At 40.7% G+C, this 23,444-nt stretch overlaps 2 protein-coding genes across 3 annotated transcripts in view; one reads left to right on the forward strand and one right to left on the reverse strand.

Annotated features, from left to right (window-relative positions):
- nup98 (nucleoporin 98 and 96 precursor) overlaps positions 1-319 on the reverse strand; it is a 60,061-nt gene extending 59,742 nt beyond the window's left edge. For both annotated transcript variants that reach the window (XM_012818512.3, XM_031586004.2), the window contains exon 1: positions 132-319. The gene's annotated coding sequence lies outside the window, so the exon portion shown is untranslated. The remainder of the gene's footprint in view (positions 1-131) is intronic.
- A 3,900-nt stretch (positions 320-4,219) lies between these two features.
- Positions 4,220-23,093, forward strand: serpinf1 (serpin peptidase inhibitor, clade F (alpha-2 antiplasmin, pigment epithelium derived factor), member 1). The gene is made up of 8 exons (XM_012818515.3): positions 4,220-4,360; positions 13,980-14,043; positions 14,163-14,352; positions 17,211-17,366; positions 17,532-17,735; positions 20,539-20,678; positions 22,027-22,237; positions 22,601-23,093. The coding sequence occupies exons 2-8, from the start codon at positions 13,981-13,983 to the stop codon at positions 22,849-22,851; spliced, it is 1,215 nt and encodes a 404-aa protein (XP_012673969.2). The 5' UTR covers positions 4,220-4,360; position 13,980; the 3' UTR covers positions 22,852-23,093.
- The last annotated feature ends 351 nt before the right edge of the window (positions 23,094-23,444 follow it).

Consider the following 23,444-nt stretch of genomic DNA (forward strand, 5'->3'; position numbering starts at 1 on the left):
CTTAACTTAACGTTTACTTGAGCTCAACACGTTACTGATAACATCTGGTCAACTAGTTAATGTTAGCTTGCTAAAGGCTACCAACAACGAGACAAGTGTTAGATCCATAAAGCAATATCTTGGGAACTTACCCTTGGTAAGTGAGTGTTACGTATCTATCTGCGATTCTTCACTTGTACAGTAAGGCGAATTTCAGATGGAATACAGGTATTTCACTCGGTTAAAAATAAATTACGGCCTTCTGCAGATTTAGCACTACGAAAGTACGACAGTACTGAGACCGGGCTTTGATGATGAGGTTCAATGCGCATGCTTCACATTGAAAGCTGGAAGTTACGTCAGAGCATTTCTTCTTAATTTTTTTCTTCTTGGTAGCCAACTCTATTTGAGCATTACTGCCACCTACTGTATAATTGGACGACCTACATATGTGGTGAGTCCTTTGCACGCGGGACCCAGGCAAGATAAATTAGGCAATGATTATAATATTATTCCTAATAACAACTACATCTTTTAAAAACCTAATGTATTGCACCTTGACCTCCAGGCCAGTACAATTCATGATGCCATGTGGCAGTGCGTGTTCAGCACCTCTGCTAGTTTGGGCCCATATGTCCTTCCACAGGCCCAAAAGCAGCACCAATAATCTATAACCGATTGCCTAATCCTGTGTCTTTTATAATTCCCTATACATTGGAGAGAAGCCCTCACCTGTCCCCAGGGTATCCCAGCTTTAAACGATTAGTCGATTATCCCATATGGAAAAAGTCATTAATACATGTTCATTTCTATATCAGATAACAGTGTATTAACACACATAATTATGGCCTCTTGAGTTTATAGTAACATAGAAAAAATGTAAACTTGTACTTTACTTGTATCTGTATTTGTATCTGTTCAATCAACATTTTTAATTATCTGTCTCTGTATTTGCATAGAAGATTGGAAATGGGTGTGGTTTATACAGGAAATTGATTTAGATCAGGCAAATGTATTTTCTAACCTAATATTCATTGGCAATACAAATTGATTTAATGTTGGCTTATAAATAGTAATGAAATATATTTCCACATCCTCATACTGTTTGTTCCATCACTCTCTTTTTTTATTTTTAACTAAACTAAGTTTTATAAACTGTCAGTCAGCTTAGTGGGTACACAGTGTGTGTGTGTGTGTGTGTGTGTGTGTGTGTGTGTGTGTGTGTGTGTGTGTGTGTGTGTGTAGAACAGCTTAGTGGGTACACAGTGTACTCGTAAGGGTACTATTACAAGGGTAAGTAGAGTAATGGAACAGAAACAAGGAATTGTATTAGAATTTAGTTTTGTTATGTTATGTTCAGTTATGGTTGGACTGGCTGGAGACAGCCGCAACACCCACCGTATAAAATAACAGAACACATGTCCATCCCTGCCCAAAGATGGACAGTTCACTTCACTTGGTCCCCGGGCGCTACAAGCTGCCCACTGCTCCTGGGGGGTCCTTGAGGAAGGACTCCCCAGGATGGGAAAAAGCAGAAAATAAATTCACCGCGACCTCAGGCCTAACTGCGTGTGTGTGTGTCCTGTGTCGCCTCCATATATGCACGTGTGTGTTCCAGTGTGTCGTGTGTGCCATTAAAAACCTGACAAAGGTCATAATTATGTATGCTGTACCCGGGATCCGTAAAGGCCCTCCTTCACATACAACATGCACTATCTGTAGCCCAGTTGTATTGATGTTGGGAATTTGATATGTGTTTAGTTGTGATGAGTTATGTTTGGTTATGTTGGCTGGCTTGGTGCATGGGGATTTTTAGTTACACAAGCATAGTAAGGGGGGCAGGATACAATAACAGTGCACAACCGGCTGGCGACAGCCGTACCACGCAACACATGATGTACCTGGGATCCGTAAAGGCCCTGTCATGGGGCGACAGTGGTACAGTGGTAGAGAAGTCGTTTAGTAATCAGAAGGTTGCTAGTTCGATTCCCTGTCGAAGCGTCCTTGAGCAAGACACTGAACCCCTAATTGCTCCTGATGTGCAGTGTGCCATCAGTGTAAATGTAAAATGTAAAATGTGTATACATTGTAAGTCGCACATATGTAAGTCGCTTTGGATAAAAGCGTCTGCTAAATGACTAAATGTAAATGTAAATGTACTACATGTGCTGTCAACAAGCCCACCCCTGAACATCATGGCTAACAAGAAGACATGAAGAATGTTCTTGACTATGGGATGCACTGAAGATGAATGGGCTACAGACAGCGTATGTTGTACCGTGAAGGAGTGCGACAGATCCCGGGTACAGCACACGGCGCCTTTTGCGACTGTCACCAGCCAACTAAATACTAAATAAAATTCCCATACACCTAGCCAGGCAGCCTCTCTCTCTCTCTCTCTCCCTCCGCCTCTCCTTTCTTATCACATTGCTAATGCCTATAATAACCCACTCACTGTTCTTTTTCTTTCTCTCCTAGTCTAGACTATCTTCGCTATGGGATGCTGCTGTAGTCTCTCCACCCGGTCTACCTTTAGAAACCCTCGGCCAATTGCACCCACCGCCACCGCACTGCCGTACACTTACTCTACCTCATACCCTATGCTAGCATTTATATACAATATATATTATTGCCACCATCGACATGTTTCTCTGTTCCTACTCCCCTTACCCCTGTAACAGTAACCCTATGAGCACAGTGTATACCCACTAAACTGGTCTTGTCTGTATTATGTATTTACCACCGGATGTCTGTATATATATTATGTACATCTACCAAATGCAGGCTATGTACAACACCTGTTGTTTCCCTTCCCCTTCTGCCACACAACCCTCCCCCATCCCCCCTTCCTATCTCCACCCGGCCGACCTCAAGCAGATGGGTTCCCCCTTATGTGCCGTGGTTCTGCTTAAGGTTCCTTCCTGACTAACAGGGAGATTTTTCTTGCCCGTGTTGCCATTGTGCTTGCACTAAGGGGGTTTCAGGCTCTGGGCTCTGTAAAGCGTTGTTATGGCGGTATATAAATAAAATTGAATTGAAATTGAATTGAATTTAGTCTCGATTTGAAGATGGAAAGGGTGTCTGCTTCTTGGATGGAAGCAGGAAGATTATTCCACGATAGCTGAAGGCACATGCACATGGAGCATCTTAAAAGCTCCAGACATTAATGTCAGTCAGTGCAACTATATCTATTTTAACAACTTTGTTGTGTTTTGAATTTTTATTTGAATAATTATTGAATTTGACTGATAGTTTGATTGATATCTTTGGCCAATTAACACGTTTGCTTGTTTATCTCAGACACATTAATCAGTGTGTGTATTGGTTTCTATTTGATCCAGCCAGTCAAACTTTTGTAGTTTACTGCAGAGCCGTATTAGTTAAAATAATATGCCTTTGTATGCTTTTTGCTAAAAAGAAAAAAACAGTAATTTAACATAGGAGAGATGAACCGCATCTTAGCCATCACAAATGCACACTTTAAAGTAACATGGTGTAGGGCAGGGGCGTAACTATAGGGGGTGCAGCAGGTGCGGTTGCACCTGGGCCTGTGGGGTGTGGGGGCCTGTCACCGGGCCCCCCCTCCAAGTACATCGCTCGACGGGCCCACCGTCAGTATAGCGTACATTTTTGGGCCCGTCCCTACTACGTTACGCCACTGGTGTAGGGGGTCTAGTTTATAGAGTTTCTGTAGTTTCAGTTTCTGCAGAAAATAGGGTTAGTTTTTTTTACAGTTTCTTTATAGTTTTTGAAGTAAACAGACACAGGTTTATCTCTGTAGGGACCCTTTCCATGTAGTCATACACTAATTACATTATGAACCTGTCAGTGGCAGGAAAAAAGGGGTTTGTTCTGGCGCAGATGCATGTTCCATGGGATCACAGGGTACAGCCGTTTGGCTTGTTCAGCTGGTCGAATTCTACAAATGATATGGTGTTGCATTTCTATTCAGGTTTCATCTAGTAAAATGTCAAATATTTGTTTGCAAACAGTAATTGTTTCTGTTTCCACTGTTTCTATTAACTGTAGTGTAGCCTATAGAATGTAGGTGTGATTTTTGGTAGTCTTGACACCCCGTCCTGGACCTCACTAATCTTCAAAACCTGGTTACACTCCTGGTTGTATTTGTGAACTGGTTAACTGGTTTGGGTTGCCATTCTGACATTAGCGTGAGTCGTGAAGTATGCTAGCCAGACAGCTGTCCCAACAATCGGTTTGAAATAAGCACAATATCCACAGATCACGTGACAGTCACTTGAAACGTGGCTCATAGCACAATAGTCGAGGGGCTTTTTTTAGTCCACCCTGGCTTTATGCTGTCTGAAAACTTGCTGCGTGCTGTGAAAAGGCGAATCTCGTAACTCACCTCTAGTGGTATCAGGTCAGTCATTTGTGAAATGTTGTCAATTAATTTATATTTTCTCAGAGTTCCTACCAGGTTTCTGTGCGCGTATGCACGATTTTGCAGCATATGCGATTGATATTCCAGAAGGATAATCGGAAATTCTACAGTAAATAAAGCCATCTTAACTTATTTTAGTTTTCTCCAGACTCGAATAAGTAGTTGGTCATGGGTTTGAGCCTAGAATGTATATTAACTCACGTGCGTACTTTTTCTAAGTACAATTCCGGTACCTCAGTGATCCCAGCTCCTGTAAAGGCTAATTGTGTGGGGAAATCTTAAGACGTTTTGAAACTTAAATCGACTTTCGAAGAGGGTAGCCTATGCGGTATCAATGATATAGGAGCATTCGATATTTCGCGGGTTGGTTTATTTTGTGTCCGTGCTTGGCGTATGATGTCTGATATCAGGGCATAGTCTGATGTTAAATGTGTTTTGTAGGCTACAGTTTTCTTACTTTGCGAAAGTGTGCCCCGCGATGTGGGCAAACACAAAGAGTAATCATTTAAATAATTGAATGTAATAATAAATTATCATTACTTCATAATGCACCTTTGGATATGGGCTTGAATATAGCAGTGTGACGTCTGAGAGGTGAGGAATTTGGGAAACTGTTGGCGAGCCTACTCTGAGTGAAACCAGATGTGGAGAGAGTGATGGAATCAAATTGCCTGTTACTGGAAAGGGCACGATAGATATTCAGTAGGCTGAAACGAACTGGAATAGCCCAATTTAAATACTCTTTTCTCTTCTCTACTCTTTTCTGACTACATACGCTAAAGTACTACCATTTATAAATCAAAAAGATGCTGAAAAACTGATTCATGCCTTTATTTCAAGCCGGCTCGATTATTGTAATGCAATTCTTACTGGCCTCCCAATAAAAAAAAAACTGAGAGACTTCAGCTCATTCAAAACTCTGCAGCTCGGCTTTTAACCAGAACCAAGAGGATAAAACACATTTGTCTAGTTTTAACTACTCTGCACTGGCTTCCGGTGACATTTAGAATTGATTTTAAGGTCCTTCTCCTTATATACAAAGCCCGTAATGGGCTGGGACATTACATTGCAATCTCCCATGTCTAATACTTGCCTTCAAGAACACTGCGATCATCGAATGCTGGTTTATTGGAGGTTCCCAGTAACAGCCGTAAGAAAATCGGGGATGCAGCCTTTGTCAATTACGCCCCAAAGCTATGAAACACACTGCCTATAGATATCAGTGAATCCAGCTCACTAAACATTTTAAAAAGAAAGCTAAAAATCTCTTAACCTTTAACTAGCTACGACTTCGCACTGTCTTACGGCCACATTTTATCAATTTAAAAAATAAATGTATTTTACGTTGATCTTCAGGGTGCTATAACGTGATACTAAAGGGATAGATAAACTATATATTTCTGCAGACGTTTATTTTCTATCTTCTATGTTATGCATTTTATGTATTCCATTTTTTATCTTAAATCTTTATGCACTATATCCCTGTTTTTATGTTCATTTTATTTTATTTTATGCACTCTATCCCAGTTTATTTTATGTCTATTTTTATGTGAATCACTGTGCATGTATTTCTTTGCTGTTAAGCCGTTTGAGCTGCATTGTTTTGTTTGAAAAGTGCTATACAATTAAAGTGTATTATTATTATTATAACATTAGCTTATAATAGGCTGCATACTTAGTACAACTTCTCACAAATTGTAAATACATGCTTTTATACAAGTATAACGGTATACTAGCCGCTGTGGACTGTTGTTGGACTGTCTGCTCCATGGATTTTTATGTCCATGCAAGTTTAAAAAAAAAACAAGTACATTTATACTCACATTTATAGCACTTGTGTTACAGATATACATTTTCATCAGTATGTGTGCTCCCTGGGAATCAAATGACCCCATGATAACATGAGACCAATCACACTTTGGGAAATGTGAACTCTCTTGTGGCAGCAAGCGGTAATAGTTTAGAATAGCGGTAGAAGTATCATAGTAATAAGTGTGTAAAACTATGGTAACTCAGAACCCACAAGTTACTTAATAGTTTCCAAGTGCTTTCTAAACAAGAATCCACCATTTATTGTGGTCTATAACAAAATGGTAATATCATATGAAATTACTTTTTAAATGTAGTAGTAATGGTGAGATTTAATGGTGATGTTTTAAATGTAGTAATGAGGTGGTAAGTATTTTTTCTGGTAATTACTCAGAAACAAATTACTTGCTTTCATGACAGTTACATGGTATCAGGGTTGTAAAATACTGAATTGTTTATATAAAAAAAATTCTGCAGTGGCTATATGACTAACCTTGAATAATGGTCCATAAATGGATGCTTCATATACAATTCAACTAAATCCGTTCATAGCTTGAGAAAGGAAACAAAATCATAGCAGTTTGACACTAACATTACTGACAGTGAACTTAATTTCGATCACAAAATGGAACTGGACGCACGCTACTCTCACAGCTAATGTCTATCCATGATAGACAGACTTCAACTCACTGCTTCATAAAACACAAAGAGAACAGATACATGTACACTAAAATATATAATATAACTAAAATTATTTGTACAATTCGTTCCTCATCCTCTCAATCAGGTGCTAACTGATCATTGAACCAAATATTTTTAATAGGGTGAACACTGAGCTTCAATTCTGTAGGCGCCCATAGGAAAACAATCCGTTGCAAATCTGTTGTTCATTCTGATCTCTTGAGACTTACAGGAGCTTCTCATTTTTTAATCATTCTGTGATCATTTGTGTCTGAGTTACTTCTCTTAATGGTCCCTTAGGAACAGTAAAGAGATGATCGAATTAGACCTCTCTGGACAAATGAAGATTAATTGAGAATCATTTGAGAAGTAGGATAAACAAAGGAAAGCTCAAGTGATGTTACTCAAAACAAGAATGAGGGTGGACAGTTGGCACCCAATCAATTGATACATTCTGGTAAACACGTGTTTCCTTAGAAGGTAGGGTAGTCGATGTTTTGGTCACTATGGTGAAAGGGGGGGGGGGACTTCCATTTCTTTATTTAGTTGTGTGATCACAACATATCGTAGCGCCTAGACTGTTATTCTGCCTATGCTGTATTGATTCGCAGCCGAATAATGTTTTCCTCCAATCCCTATTTGCAACATAAAATATAATCTACATTACACAAGAGGATGATACCAGTTGATTATCTCAATACTTACCAGACTGCTCCTTTGAGGAAGCAAATTTTGGAGACTTCCAGTAACTTCTAGGCGGGAAATGGATTTTGATGGATTCTTCCCAGGCGTTTTTGGTGCTGTCTTTATTATTATTATTTTTTTTTTAGATCTGTTTATAAGGTTTTGCAGTTTTTCCAACATGGCACAAACAATTGTACGCATGCATCCCCTCCCACCCACCTCCTTCCCGTCCCCACAGTAGAGATAAACAATTTCACAAATTTTTACAATTTCACAAGAAAGATAGAGATAAATAATGAAAATTAAAAGGGCAGTAGGAAAGTAATAATAAAAGTCATTGAGGTACAAGGGTTCCTGCACTGTTCATGAACCCCTAATGTGAATACATAAATACAAAATATGGCGAATAGATCGGTGCATGAGCTAGAACAGGAGTTGTGTTCATTCACGCCAAGGCCAGACAATAAGCGAGGGGAGTGAGGAGTTTAGGTAGCGTGGTGGAGGGAGTGACAGGTGTCCGTCATTAGAGCTCAGGTGACTGGGAATGTGACGGAGGCAGGTGAGGTGAGTTGAATCCAGATGGGGCGTGGCAGGAGTAGGGCTCAGTGCCGGCGTGACTGTATGTGTGTGGAACATTCTATCTGATGGCTTTAGTTATCCCCATCCTCTGGAGCAATTATTACGGTCTTTCCAAAGTCCAGAAAAGGTGTCCATGTTTTTTCAAAGCTTCTCAATGAACCTTTCAGGGAAAATCTAATCTTCTCTATCTTAATGTAATGTAGTACATCCTTGATCCATCTATTGTGGGTAGATGGTGATACATGTTTCCATTTAATAAGTATGTGACGTCTAGCTAAAAGAGAAGTAAAAGAAGTAAACATCATTACATTAAGATACGGGGGAACATTAGTTCTGGGGGGAGCGCCAAACAGGGCCGTAAGAGGATCAGGCGGAATTTCCACACCAGATTTATCCTTAAAGGATTTAAAAATGTCTGTCCAGTAGACCAGTCTGACCAGTAGAGAAGCTTCTGAATATTGCATGCCCAATAGTAATTAAGAAAATTCTAGAATATAATCATCTATGCCACTTCTGCATCAATGTTTTTAGTTTGATGAAATATACAAAAATATCAAGGCATGGCAGTGAGACGGAGTAGTGATGATGTACGGAACTCACACGCACGACTCGGACATAGAGATAAAGACAAGCGGAATAAACTTTTACTGACGAGGGGTTCGGTAAAAGTTTATTCTGCTTAGACTGTGGTAGTCCAATAAACATAAAGGGCAAGGTGTGAGGTGTCTGACACTAGGAGACACAAGTAAACAAACAAACACAACACAAAACCCAAGAACACATGACAACACAAGGAAAACGAACGGTTTAACAGGCAGACTATCTAAAAGAGAACTAACAGGCCTCAGTGTCCCAAGGGTTAACTGCTTCTGAGACACATACGAGATTATCTGACCCGGTAAACAAGCTTTAAATGCTTCCCACACAGTACACTGAGAGATATCGGGGGTTTTATTAAATAAAAAAAAAGAATCCAATTTGAGAAAGTGATTAACTCTTTAAAAGTATTATCAGACAGCAGTGAGGAATTAAAGCGCCACTGCCTTGAAGGAACATAGCTTCTAGATAAGTGGATCTCCATAGAAGTGGGGACGTGGTCCGATATAACAATGCTTAACCTTTGATGACTTAACCTTTGATAAAAGCCCATCATTTACAAAAAAATAAATCTATCCGAGAGTATGTATGGTGTAGGTTAGGGTTAGGGTTAGAGAGTATGTATGGTGCAGGTTAGGGTTAGGGTTAGAGAGTATGTATGGTGTATGTATGCTTTGGGTGATGGGAAGTTGAACCTCCAGGGGTCAGACAGGCCCAGCTGCTCGGCATAAGAGGCCATAACCTTAGCAGAGCCAGAAAGGACTGTGTCTTTGGTGGATGACCTATCAAGAGTGGTGTTTTGGACCATGTTGAAATCCCCCCTAGAATCAAAAAACTCTTAATGAACAGGAGGAAACGCAGCTCACAGTTTTAAATAATACAAACATTATTACAAACAAATGTGCTTGTCGGATGCCTGATTAAATCTCTCATGCAGTCATCAGAAAACGCTCCTCCGCTGTTAGGCGGAGCTTTTCAGGAATCCACCTGACCACAGTTGTTAGTTGATAGCTTGGCCTTTCAAAGACTGATAACAATGATCAATGGTCTAGGTGGGGCTGGGTCCTAAAGCCTGCCTCTCTTCCTCCCCCATTTGTAGTTAATAGAAGCAGGTGTTAGGTAGGTATTCAATATGTACTATAGAACTACTTCCATGCTCCATGACTGACATCTGACTATTTTAATGCAATACAGTTGTCTAAAATAAAATATTACATGAAGTGCTTTTACACATAGGCCTCTTGCATGCTGTAGGAAAGATGTGACGTTAGTGTTGAAATCAAGGGAATAATGTCACTGTGACAGATCTGCAAGGAAACATTAGCAGAGGCTTCTGGAGGTGTCTGTCTGTTTGGTAACAAAAGAGAAAGACTCATTATTTTGATATAAAACAGTCAATTGTAAGGTGAACCAAAACATTTAAAATGGATAAAAAATAACCACAGTAAAACAAATGTAAAAACAAACAATAGGTAAAACTGACTAGACTTTGTTCTCCAACAGTGGCAGTAACACAGACTCCCTGCATAGTGTTGAATGCGAACGGCACCTTTTCCCTTTTTTTGGCACATGCAATCAGAAATGTTAACGCTTATGTGTCATTGGCTGAGCATTTTGTCACCACACTGACATTCTAAAAAAAGGATTCAGAAGGCGTCACGACCAGTGTCTGCATTTCGTTGCTCTGACTGTTACCCAGTTTGTTTGTGATGTGATAGTTAATAGAACCATGTGAATGAATGCGTTTCACCCGCCTTCCTCGTGATTGAGAAGCATCGCTGTGAACCAATGCTTGGTCCACACGATGAATATAATCATCAATATACCTTTGTGTTTAAACTCTGTTGAGATATTCAATTCAATTCAATTTTATTTATTTAGCGCCATAACAATACAATTGTCTCAAGATGCTTTACAGAGCCCAGAGCCTGGACCCCCTTAGTGCAAGCACAATGGCAACACGGGCAAGAAAAAAACTCCCTGTGAGTCAGGAAGGAACATTAAGCAGAACCACGGCACATAAGGGGAGACACTTCTGCTTGAGGTTGGCCGGGTTGAGATAGGAAGGGGGGCGATGGGGAGGGTTGTGTGGCAGAAGGGGAAGATTACCTAAATAGAAATGATGTGAATGATGTGAGGGCCTACCTACATAGCACATTTAGTGTGCTGAGGCAGAATACATGAACATAATAAAGTAGGCTGATGTTTAGGTAGTGGGCTTTATGCAACTGTTTGATTATTGTTCGATGAACTAGGTAATCGCAGCTTATAAATGCCAAAGCACTGTTGATACATACATTTTCTACATACTGTAATCAAATGATGTAACGCTTACAAATTCCGATCGTCATAATTTCCATTCAGGACGTTTTATATATAGTCATATAGTCATTTATAACCTATATTTTCATAGCCACACAAACATATTGAACCGTAGGGGGTGTACTGAACAGTTTGGCATAATACCGCGTACCGTTGCATTCCTAATAACCTGTAGGGTGAGCTAAAGAGGAGAGTGCAGAAGAGAGGACCTAGGACTCTGGACCATCTGGAGAGATTCTGTAGAGAGGAATGGTCTCAAATTCCCTGCTCTGTCTTCTCCAACCTTATGAGATGTTATAGGAGAAGACGCAGTGCTACTTTACTGGCAAACAGAGATTGTACAAAGTATTTAATGCAGGGGTGCCAATAATTATGGCACATATGGTTTTGTTAAAAAGTTTTTCTCTAAATAAATTTACTTCAATTAAAGGTCAGATTTTTCTAATTTTAATTAGTGTGACACTAAGCTAATTAACCAAAAGGTGAACTTTCTATAACTCTTTCACGAAAACAGCCCTGAAAGGGCTAATTATTATTATTATTATTATTATTATTTCCATTCTTGCTCTTATTGTGACTCTTTAACAATCTAAGAATGTCCTTGTTCAGAATGACCTTGTGTTATACTTTTTGAATCACAAATACATTTGTATTCCCTTCAGCAGAACAAAGTTTCTATTTCCAATGCAAAACAGATTTATAGAACAACATTAAATCAGTGATGCTTTGTTTAGTCCCGTCCTGTTTCCTAGTTATGTTTTCCTTATTTTATCATTTACTCTTCAGTTCTGTGTTGTGTTTGTCTACTCATCTCTCCTCTCGTTTCAGACTCCTCACGCCCTGCCCTTGTGTGTGCTCCGCCTTGTTGATTGTCTGCCCCGCCTTGATTGTTGTCACCTGTCCCTCATCACCTAGTCTATTAAGTCTGTGTGTTCCTGTGTCTCGTTGCCAGTTCGTCTTAGTCACTTCCATGTTTCTAGGGTCCCAGCAATTTTTTCTAGCATTTGATTCCCTAGTGTTGCAGACCTCTGCCTGTCTAACAAACCCTGCTTTTGCCTTCTCCTTACTGGATTGCCTGCCTGCTCTTCAAATGCCTGCCTGTGTACTGAACCCTGACCTGACCCACACGGAACCCTGTCGTCGCCTTCTCCTTGTTGGATTTGTTTGCCCCCCTTTGGACTGTCTTTCCGTGTACTGAACTCTGCTAGTAAACAATATTGCTTATTCCTTACCCCTGTCTCTGAGTCGTACGATTGAGTTCTGCTATCTGTCACAACACTGACCGTTACATGCTTGGAAGGCACAACAATTGCATTGCCAAAGAATATTAGGTTAGAAAATACTACATTTGCCGGAGTTAACATGACTTCCGGTATAGACCATGCCCACTTCCGTTGCGAATACAAATACAGATAATGAAGTCCCTCTGCACCTCTAGAACAGGAAGTCATGGATTACTGCTTGAAAGTTTCTAAACTCTGATCAACTTACAAAAGTAAAATGGACATGGACAAAACGCTTGAGTTGCATTTTGTTTATAAGAATCTTTAGAGGTGCACATGGAACGTGCTTGATGAGATATTTTTTCAATTAAAGGTTGGATTTTTTCCAAAAAATTCAGTGTGAGACTAAGCTTATTCATCAAAAGGTGAATTTGACTCATCTTTACCAGGGGTGGCAATAATTGTGAAGGGGACTGTGTGTGCGGCCATGAAACGTCTGGGTGGGGCATGCAGTGATGGTGGATGTTTATTGGTTAAACATGACTGTTGGGTGGGGCATGCAGTGATGGTGGATGTTTATTGGTTAAACATGACTGTTGGGTGGGGCATGCAGTGATGGTGGATGTTTATTGGTTAAACATGACTGTTGGGTGGGGCATGCAGTGATGGTGGATGTTTATTGGTTAAACATGATGGCTGGGTGGGGCATGCAGTGATGGTGGATGTTTATTGGTTAAACGCAATCTGAGTGGAAGACAACAACAATCTCCTCCTGGACGGCCTCAAGCAGATTGGTCCCTCCTTATGTGCCGTGGTTCTGCTTAAGGTTCCTTCCTGATTAACAGGGAGTTTTTCCTTGCCCCTGTCTAGGCACTGGGCTCTGTAAAGCGCCTTGACACAATTGTATTGTTTTGACACCGTATAAATTAAATTGAATTGAATTGAATTACATTTAATTGAACAAGCGCCATTTTATAAATTAGCAAGAATATTTTTTTACCGCAAAAGGAATTATAGTTTACGGAGTTACCACCTGTCACTGAATGAACACGAGCAAAACGTCAGCTGAAATTAAGGCTTTAATTAAACAACGGTGGTGCTAGTGTCAAGTCATTACAGCTGCCATGAAGCCATTTCATTAAGTGTTAGCAACTTTATAGCAGAATTCAACTGTTGACTCAACTTTGGGGTAATCAAGCGTTATCGTTACTTTGTCTTGCTCAGAATTGACATCACTATCAAAGAGCTATATTACTACACTACATCACCTTGTAGGTCAAACAGCACAAAAGGGACAGAAAGTCCCATGAGTTTCTGCAGTGGAAAGGTGCTTATAGTACGGCGCTAATAATTATACTAGCATCTAGAAAAATACTGTTCACAACAACCGGTTACTTGTGTTCCTCTCGAACTGTGAATCTTGTGCAAAAGTTACAAACTTGCCTCACAAACAGACTTCTGTTAACTTTTGACAGAGATGGAAACAAGTTGAAATTGTACTTAACTGAACATAATTTGGTGATGAAATCACACATGTTGTCTGTGAGTTTCATCACATTGTTTGACATGATTTGAGAAATTAAGCATATTGCCATTGGTATACTGTACCCAGTCTCTCCTAACTGCAATAAATATGGAAGAACTGTTTTTAAATTGACTTCTTTAAAAGTCTGACTGTAGAGTTTCTATTCTACTGGTTTCAGGATGAAGAAGAAATGTCTGCTGTTTTGTCTTGGAGTGCTCCTCTCTCTCTGCTCAGCACAGATGGTTAGACCCATATCTATTTTATCTTTTCTACGTAGTTTCCTTTTATATATAATCAAACCTTTCAGCATATTTCAGTAATTTTGTCCATAGTCTTTAAAAATGTATTCCTCCTGGTTTAGACACAACCTGAGGAGGGTGAAGGTGAGGAGGAAGTTGTTGACCTATTCACAACACCCACTACCAAGATGGCTGCAGCGATCTCAGATTTTGGATATAACTTATTCCGCCAGTTGTCATCACATCACCCCACAGCCAACGTCTTTATGTCTCCGATAAGTGTATCTCTTGCACTCACACAACTGGCAGTAGGTAAGGAAACCATGGATATGAAATTGTAATACATACAAGGGATGCACCTATCCTACTTTCTGTCCCTTGATATATTTAGGATATTATCTGACACTGAGTACTGATCAGATACTAGTGCCTAGTTTGAAATGATAAAATGTTTATAACATAGATATGTTGTATTTCCCATTGTAATGAATTTTTCACAATGTCAATTATGTTAGGCAGGAAAATGGTAATTTTAATTTTGATAATGCCGATATGTTTGGAATACAAGCATTTTGGTTGGTTGGCGCCTGTGCTTGAACTTGAAAAGCAAAACAGCAAAGCACCACATGATGTCACTCCATTAAAAGAGAACAAGAAGCATTAGCCGTTGGTGGTTTACAATTGACCCCAGAATATTTGCACACCATGAAGTAGTTCAAAGTTTTGGACCTACATATCAGTTCACTCACTCCCCTCTACCTACATCCACTGACATTTACATTCATTTACATTTAGTCATTTAGCAGACGCTTTTATCCAAAGCGACTTACATATGTGCGACTTACAATGAATACACATTTTACATTTTTTACATTTACACTGATGGCACACTGCACATCAGGAGCAATTAGGGGTTCAGTGTCTTGCTCAAGGACGCTTCGACAGGGAATCGAACTAGCAACCTTCTGATTACTAAACGACATGTTCTACGTATCCTTGGATGTATACACTACATGTATGCTGAAATTTACACTCCTCAACTGTTGTAGGTATCAATTACCTGCTTGCCTTTTGATTCTCTCTGTTTGATTGGTGCAAACTCCATCATGTCTCAATGCAATGATCTGAAGCATACTTCAAAGCTACCATAAAACTCTCAGCAAATGCCTTTATTAGACAACTGATGAGAACACACATATTATGTGTGTACACTACAAATGTGTACTATGTGTAGTTAGTTTAATCAATTCACTGGTGTTTAAATTGGACACATCATCAGTGATTTAAACTGGGGTCATCGGGTGTTTCGGGTCAACATCGGACTGGGCGATCAGTCCTCGGCCTGTGTCTAAGTAGCTCCAACCTTTTCCAACCTTGACAGAGGCGATGGTCTGCTCTGCTGGTTGTTACCTGCTCAGAGTGACCCCTGTGCTGATGACGTCTGCTATTACTCTCAGCCCCTGGTCATGACACCAGTGGTAGCACCCTTCTCTCAGGGCCTTTGGAGAATAGCTCAGAGTGTGTTCCAGGGACAGTCTTTTCTGGCACAGCGAGCGTGATGGAGTTTCTGCCAGGCCCAAGCAGAAGAGGTTAGATGGGCTGGGGAGGACATTGTAGACTGAATTAAGAACTTTATGATGAGTGGCCCAGCACTGAAGAGCTGTGGCCACGAGATGATTTGGTCCATTGCCTGTGTCATTTGTAGACCTCACTCCCTGACACCTTAAGAGACGTGCTCGTGACAGATGCTAGCGCTCATGGGTTTTAGCCTCCTTGCTAGCACGCCTGCCCCCGCCTCTTTCAGGCGTTTCTGAGTTTGTCTCTCAAATTGCTTGCTTCCAGCCTACTAACCCTCTGCCTGATCCAGTTACTGAATCGGCAAGCCTCCGGCCTGCAAACCCCCTGCCTGATTCAGTTCCTGTGTCAGCTAGCCACTACCATGCTAGCTCCCTGCCTGATCTAATTTTTAGGCCAACCAACTTGTGGCTGGGCACCTCAGGTGGTTTGCCTCCAGGCAGCATTCCAGTCTGTCCCAGTCAACTTCCCAGGCTCCTAGTGGCCGGCCAGACAGCCTCCAATCTGGTGGTCTCTGTTCCTGTTCCTGAGATGGTTCTTGTTCCTGAGTCAGTTCCTATTCCTAAGTTCGTTCATGTTTCTGAGCCTGAGTTTGTTTCTGAGCTTGGGTCTGGTCTCAGGTCTGGTCCCGAGTCTGGTCCTGAGTTGGCCAACGCCATAACTGTTCCTGAGTCCAAGTCTGCTCGATTGTCGGATGAAGGCCGCCACCTGGCCTGCCTCCAAAGGGTTCCTGCCTCCAAAGGGTTCCTCCTGCCTGCGCCCCGGAGAAATTCCGCCTTCCATGCCAATGTCCATGCCCAGCCCCTTGAGGGGTTCCGCCTTTGCTTCCGGCCTCCCTCCCGGCCCCTGAAGGGGTTCCACCTTGTCAGTGCATGGTCCTGGGCTACAGCCAATCCCTGTCTGCCCTCCTGTAATTGATCCTACCACTACACAGACGGATTTTGAACTTTACCTAGGGAGAAGCGTAACTTGTCTGTCACTTTCCCTTTCTATAAAATACATGTACAATGGCAAAGGTAAACCGGTGTTATGCTTAGCATGGTAGTGAGTATGCTAGGATAGCTAAATGCCCAATTATTGAAGTGACCAGTGCTTGGTGGAAAGGGGTTTCTGATGATTTGATGAGGCAAGACTGTCCTTGGATGAAGGAGGTCACAGCTGTGATGTCGCCGTTGTTGTGCAGTGTAAGTGGAGGATCCGGCCGCTCCGTTTGTTCCGTCTGCAGATATCACGGTCGTCTTCTCACGTTTACTTGCTTGGCTTGCTCGCGTTGCAGAGTTAGCTAGCAGGCTTTCTGTTAGCTGCTAATGCTAAACTTGCTTACTCTCGGTTAGAGCTAGGCAGTGCATCAAACCACTGGTTACAAAAGAGAGAGGGTGGGGGTTGTTGTTGATCATTTGGGATGTTTTATCTTGTCTTATTTTCATAATGCAGACATCTGTAAGAAATGCTTTATATTGTAGCATTTTATTTTATTTTAGATTTAACACAGAGTGGCAGTGTGGCTAAGGAAGATAACTTCTCATGATGTTTAATTTGTGCCCATGTATATAGACTGTGTAGATTACCGTTTTCTTAATTTTTTCCACATACAGGTGCCTCAGAGCAAGCTGAAAGACAGCTATACAGGGCTTTACGGTATCACACTCTTCAAGATACGAAATTGCACAACACCCTGAGAGATCTGCTGGTTTCTCTGAAAGCCCCTGGAAAGGGCTTCCGCTCTGCTGCACGTGTCTTACTAGCCAGGAGTAAGTATTTGTGTGTGAGAGAGAAAAAAACGTTTTGTATTATTAGTGGTCACTGAGGCCTTGACATCATTTCATATGTTTGTGTGTGTGTGTGTGTGTGTGTGTGTGTGTGTGTGTTTGTGTGTGTGTGTGTGTCTGTGTGTCTGTGTGTGTGTATGTGCACAGGGTTACGGCTTAAGGCTGGCTATCTGAGTGATGTGGAAAAGCATTATGGTGTTAAACCTCTAACACTCTCTGGAGGAGCTCGTGATATGAAGACAATCAATGACTGGTTTAAGAAAGAAACGGGTGGCAAGATTAATCCAGTCATGTCTACACCTCTGCCACGAAATGGAGGTATCGGCTCTGTAGGAGCGGCATACTTAAAAGGTAGTATCCCTTCTTTCCAAACCATGTTTCAGTCATATATCTTTGGGCAGAAGGTAATTCAGTTTGGACATGTGCATGATTGTGTGCATGCTGCATCTAAGAAACTAACTAGAGATGTGTAGGAAACTATAACAAGTATATATATTTATATATTATATAAATATATATACTTATATAAACAATATATATATATATATAAACTAATTAGAGATGTGTAGGAAACTATAACAAGGCTCTCCTTAAGTGTTTTTGGGGTTAGGGTTAGCCTAGCCACTTTCCTCTAATTACTCTAACTACACTTGCATATAGATCTCTAATTACACTTGCATATAGATCTCTAATTACTCGAACTCCACTTGCATATAGATATAGTGTAGTGTGCATATAGATCTCTAATTACTCTAATTACACTTGCATATAGATCTCTAACTCCACTTGCATATAGATCTCTAATTACACTTGCATATAGATCTCTAATTACACTAATTACACTTGCATATAGATCTCTAACTCCACTTGCATATAGAGCTCTAACTCCACTTGCATATAGATCTCTAATTACACTTGCATATAGATCTCTAATTACTCTAATTACACTTGCATATAGATCTCTAACTCCACTTGCATATAGATCTCTAATTACACTTGCATACAGATCTCTAATTACTCGAACTCCACTTGCATATAGATCTCTAATTACTCTAATTACACTTGCATATAGATCTCTAACTCCACTTGCATATAGATCTCTAATTACACTTGCATACAGATCTCTAATTACTCGAACTCCACTTGCATATAGATCTCTAATTACTCTAATTACACTTGCATATAGATCTCTAATTACACTAATTACACTTGCATATAGATCTCTAATTACACTAACTACACTTTTATATAGATCTCTAATTACACTAACTACACTTGCATATAGATATAGTGTAGTGTGTATATAGATATTTATTTTCCTAAAATAGACAAAGAAACAACCCTGTTTTACCTTGAGAATGCCTCTTGTATTTGCATGTAATTGCATCCCGGAATTGTCTCAATTTCAAGGTAGTGTTATCCATCTTAGACATTACCCCTGTATATTAAAGACCCTTTCTACTTTACTGGGGACTTTGGTTTTGCTTATTATTATGGATACTAAGAAATGCACAAACCCAAGTTATCGTGTCTGTTTATTTAACGGTTTTGGAACGGCTGAACATCATTGTGTCATTGGCCCCTGTCTGTCGCCCATCAGTGGGTTTCACACAGAACATGGCCGATTTTTGAATAGGAATGTCCATTCTACTGTTTCTAAATCTATGGTGTTCGCCATAACACCAGACATTCATGGCTCTTATCGTGCAAGTGCAGGTGCTTCTATGTAACGTCAACTTAAGTGGAAGTTATAGTTATATATATTGTATAGTTATAGTACTTTCAGCATCCACAAGTATGCAGGGGTCCGCTAGGGTCAGAGTGACATAAATATCGTTATCAGAGGGTATACCGTGAGGCTCTCTCCACTACATTACAAGGGTACCAACCTCCAAGCAGACAAGAAAGTAGTATAAAAAGAACAGCTATGCATCCCTGGTGTCCGCAGTTGTCTGTGTGCGCATCCACAAGGGAGTCAAACTGAACCCCTTAGTCGGGCCAAACCGACCCCTGTAGATCTTCATTTCAGTACTTGGTGTTTGAGCTAGCTGAAAGGCTAACCAATAACGTCATCTGGCACCACTACAACACTTGCTAGTAACTACAGGATGGCGAAGCCTAAAGGCCACATATAGCATGAACACTGATTGTTGTTTCTATGTTACATGAACTTAATCTGATCCCTGATGATCATAATTGAAGCAGCCTGACAGGGGAGGGGAGGGAGAAGAAGGGGAGGGGAAACAATCAGAAACATAGCAGAAGAAATCATATGTGGTGAATGTACACAGCATACATGTAGTTAATCTACATAATACATACAAACATAACATAGTATATACATGCGAAATTGGTAGAGGATAAGGTGGGGAAAGGTATTGTAGAACAGCTAAGTGGGTATACAGTCTGCTTCTGCTTCTATTACAAGGGTAACCAGAGTAATGGAACAGAAAACTATGTTGATGGAGGCAAGTATTTATATTGCAGGAAAATGCTAACAGAGAATGTGGTAGAGTAAGTGTATGACAGTGTGGTGGGGGTGGGTACGTGTAGGCCGAGGGTTTCTGCATGTAGATCGGGTGGAGAGACTACAGCAGCATCCCACAATGAAGATAGTCTAGACTAGGAGGAGAAAAAAAAGATAAAGTGAGTGGGTAGAGTTTGGCTGCCAATACGCGTATATGTACTTAATGGATATGGTGTTGAGGAACAATGTTTCCTAATGAACAGGTGAGTGCAGAAAATGTCGGGAAAACAAACAAAGACAGGAAGTAGACACAAAAGGTGAGAGGTCGGGTCTGAAGCACAGGGACAACGAAAATAAACACACAGGGTAAGCCCAAAAACAGCGAGCTAATGGAGTCCTTATGAAATGCCTAAAATGGAAGGTTTGGGTGCAGGAGATAAAAAACATGAAAATGTAATTATTTTAAGTCAATGTAAAGTGTTATTCAAGACATGAATCAGATGCTAAAAGCTCAGGAAAGTAACATTTTTATGTCATTGGGTGTTCTGTTAGCTGGCTCATGTCTGTGCATCCGAAATACTTTACCATACTGATTCAACAGGTAGAAAAAAATGCTATTTATGTACGCTGCAGATAAAAAGATGTCATCTTGGGTAATTATTCTTTTCCTTTGTGGTTTGAACACAGGTAAGTGGATTACAAGGTTTAGCCAGACCAGTCAAAAGGAAAACTTCCACCTAGATGGAGAAGAGCCTGTCCATGTTCCCATGATGCACCAGACTAACTACCCTATTAAAATGGGAAAGGACTCAGATATTGGTTGCACGGTAAGGCATTATTTCTCTTTACAGCCCAATATTTGTTTGTGTCCCATGATTTTACACGAATGACATACACGGTTTCCTTGCAGTACAATCTGAAAAGCACTCCATGGGTTTTGTAATGAGTTTCTGATAAAAAAGGTTATTCTTTAAAAACCCAATAACCCATCTAACCAATAGACTTCCATGCCATTGTTGAGATACAACCTGTTTTGCACTAATGTGTCTCAGTGATTAAAAGTAACTATTTAAGTGTTGTTATAAGAAATGTTGCTTGTTCAGAAGTAACCAAAGGGGTAAAAAACATTTTTAGGTGCATTTGGAAATGGTGCACTCTTTATCTTTTTTTCTGATAATCATATGATTATGAATATGTTATGAACAGTGATGCTCTTGGCCAAGCGCACAAACCAAATGTCTGAACCTGCGGTTCCTCTCGTACTGAGCAGGATTACCATTGCAACAACACATCATCAGTAGGGTAAAACGAACCTGTCTCACGACGGTCTAAACCCAGCTCACGTTCCCTATTAGTGGGTGAACAATCCAACGCTTGGTGAATTCTGCTTCACAATGATAGGAAGAGCCGACATCGAAGGATCAAAAAGCGACGTCGCTATGAACGCTTAGCCAACCTTTTCTCTTCTGAAGATTATGCCAGTTCATGGATTGTCCTTGTTTCGCTAAAGAAGCCGTTGCTACTCATCTAATTCTGTCTCTTAGTCATGAGCAAAGCTAGTTACCGTCTGCCACCTCTCTTACGCTAGGCTCTCCATGCGTCACCTTAACCACATCTTGTTCTTCCATTCTGTAACCTGCCCAATTTTGTCCCGGTACGGTATGGTGCCTTGTGAATATACAATTAAATCAGTCACATGGAGCCAGTGAAGGGTAAAACAGCAGGGGACTTACATGGCGGATCTAGGACTAAATGCACCAGCGCGTGCTGGATCATCTGCAATAGTCTCACCACACATGCAGGCTAGAATAGCATTGAAGGAGTCTAGTCTCGAAAAGGTCCTGTACAAGGAGCTGTGTGGTATATTGGGTGAGATGATCTGCCAAATGTTAGAGAGAATGAACTGGCAAGAGTCACCAGTTTCTTGCTACTTTAGTTGGTTTCAATGATGATGAGCAAAGTGGCATGTTGTATTATGGGGGATAGCCAGACTGGCTGGGAATATCAGGATCTCATTCTTCGAAAGATTGAGTTGAAGGTGACAGTCGTCCAAACTGAGATATCAATAATGGTATGTAGTATACTGTATATACGTAGAATGGGGTGTATTCTTGTCTGTGTGTCTGTACTGCATGTGTCCTACATTGCTGATTAATTGCATTCATTTGTCTACAGATAGCACAAGTTCAGATGGAAGAAGGGGTCAGCGTGTTCTTCTTCCTACCAGATGAGGTCACGCAGAATCTCACACAAATAGTGGAAAGTCTGTCAGCAGAGTTTGTGCAGGATCTATCCATGACCCTTCACCCCGCTGACGCAGAGCTTATACTGCCTGTCCTGAAGCTCAGCTACACCACTGACTTCCTACCCTTACTACCTGATTTGGGTAAGTCTACAATTATTGAAAGCGTTTAATGAATAACATATGAATAAAACATTTCTAAAACAGTTTGATTCAGACTGCACTCTGATGGCACAAAAATGGGGAAAAAAAGTCTCAATAGCGATCTCCTGCAGAGGTGAGAAGAAAAAGACAACCAACGTTAATCAGAGGGACACAGTCCACATTCATGAGACAAACAGAAATGAATTCAAACTTTTAAATTCAAACTCTACCTCTACCCCCCATCTCTGTACCCCCATATGTATCCTTTCTCATTTTCTATTTGTTTCTTTCTTTTTTTGTTTTGTTTTGTACCATGAACAGGGATTTGGGATCAAAATCAAAATAACATGTCAATGATTGCAGGTCTTTCTGAATGGCTGGCTAACACAGATCTCGTCAAGATCACTGCTCTACCAGCCAAACTCTCTGCAGTTCATCACAAGGTTGTCATGGAGATGGCCCCAGAGGGCTCACAGTACGCCATGGCCACTACTGTCCAGCCACATCTGACCTACAGGGTGGACCGCCCATTCCTGTTCTTAGTGCGTGATGAGCCAACAGGCACACTCCTATTCATTGGGAAAGTGCTGAACCCACAGGAAAAGAAAGCATAAGTGTTTGCTTTCACAGTTGTAAATCCACAGTTATGCATGTACACAAATGAATATAATCTCTTTAGAAAGTATACTATATTTCCCATACTAGAATTCTCCATTTAGCCACCTAGCCAGTGCATCATCAGTGTCATATATCAAAGCAGATAATGGAATCATTTGTATGCCCACACATTGCATCTCCTTTCAAAGGCTGTCAGATAACAAAACTCAAAACTTCAAATAAACAGAACAGAAACTCATTGTCTATTGTCTGTTTTTAACCCATATTCAACTGATATGGAACTGGAATATTTGATATTTTACTAACCTGTCTCTCTTCTCTTCTGAGCCCTGTGCTCAGTCAATTCTCCCTGAATAAACAATGATGATGATGATATAGTAGGACTATTCTCTGTAAATGCTGATGCTCACCACTATAACCTATAATTACACGTTTGCTTATAAGGCACGTTTTCATATAAGTTTGCATATTTGTCTCTTTTCTTCCCCTCCTATTCTAGACTTTCTCCTCTGTTCCACCTGATCCACTATCAGAATCCCTCTGCTGCCCATTCTCTTCAAACTGTTAAGCATAAGCTAATGCCATCATT

Source organism: Clupea harengus, chromosome 19 (genome assembly GCF_900700415.2).
Source record: "Clupea harengus chromosome 19, Ch_v2.0.2, whole genome shotgun sequence".
Lineage (NCBI taxonomy): Eukaryota > Metazoa > Chordata > Actinopteri > Clupeiformes > Clupeidae > Clupea > Clupea harengus.

Excerpts from the sequence above, each read along its gene's own strand:
- serpinf1 (XM_012818515.3), top strand. The coding sequence starts at position 13,981 with ATGAAGAAGAAATGTCTGCTGTTTTGTCTTGGAGTGCTCCTCTCTCTC. Across the intron at positions 17,367-17,531 it reads ACGTGTCTTACTAGCCAGGA|GGTTACGGCTTAAGGCTGGC; the intron begins GTAAGTATTTGT and ends GTATGTGCACAG. Across the intron at positions 17,736-20,538 it reads AGGAGCGGCATACTTAAAAG|GTAAGTGGATTACAAGGTTT; the intron begins GTAGTATCCCTT and ends GTTTGAACACAG.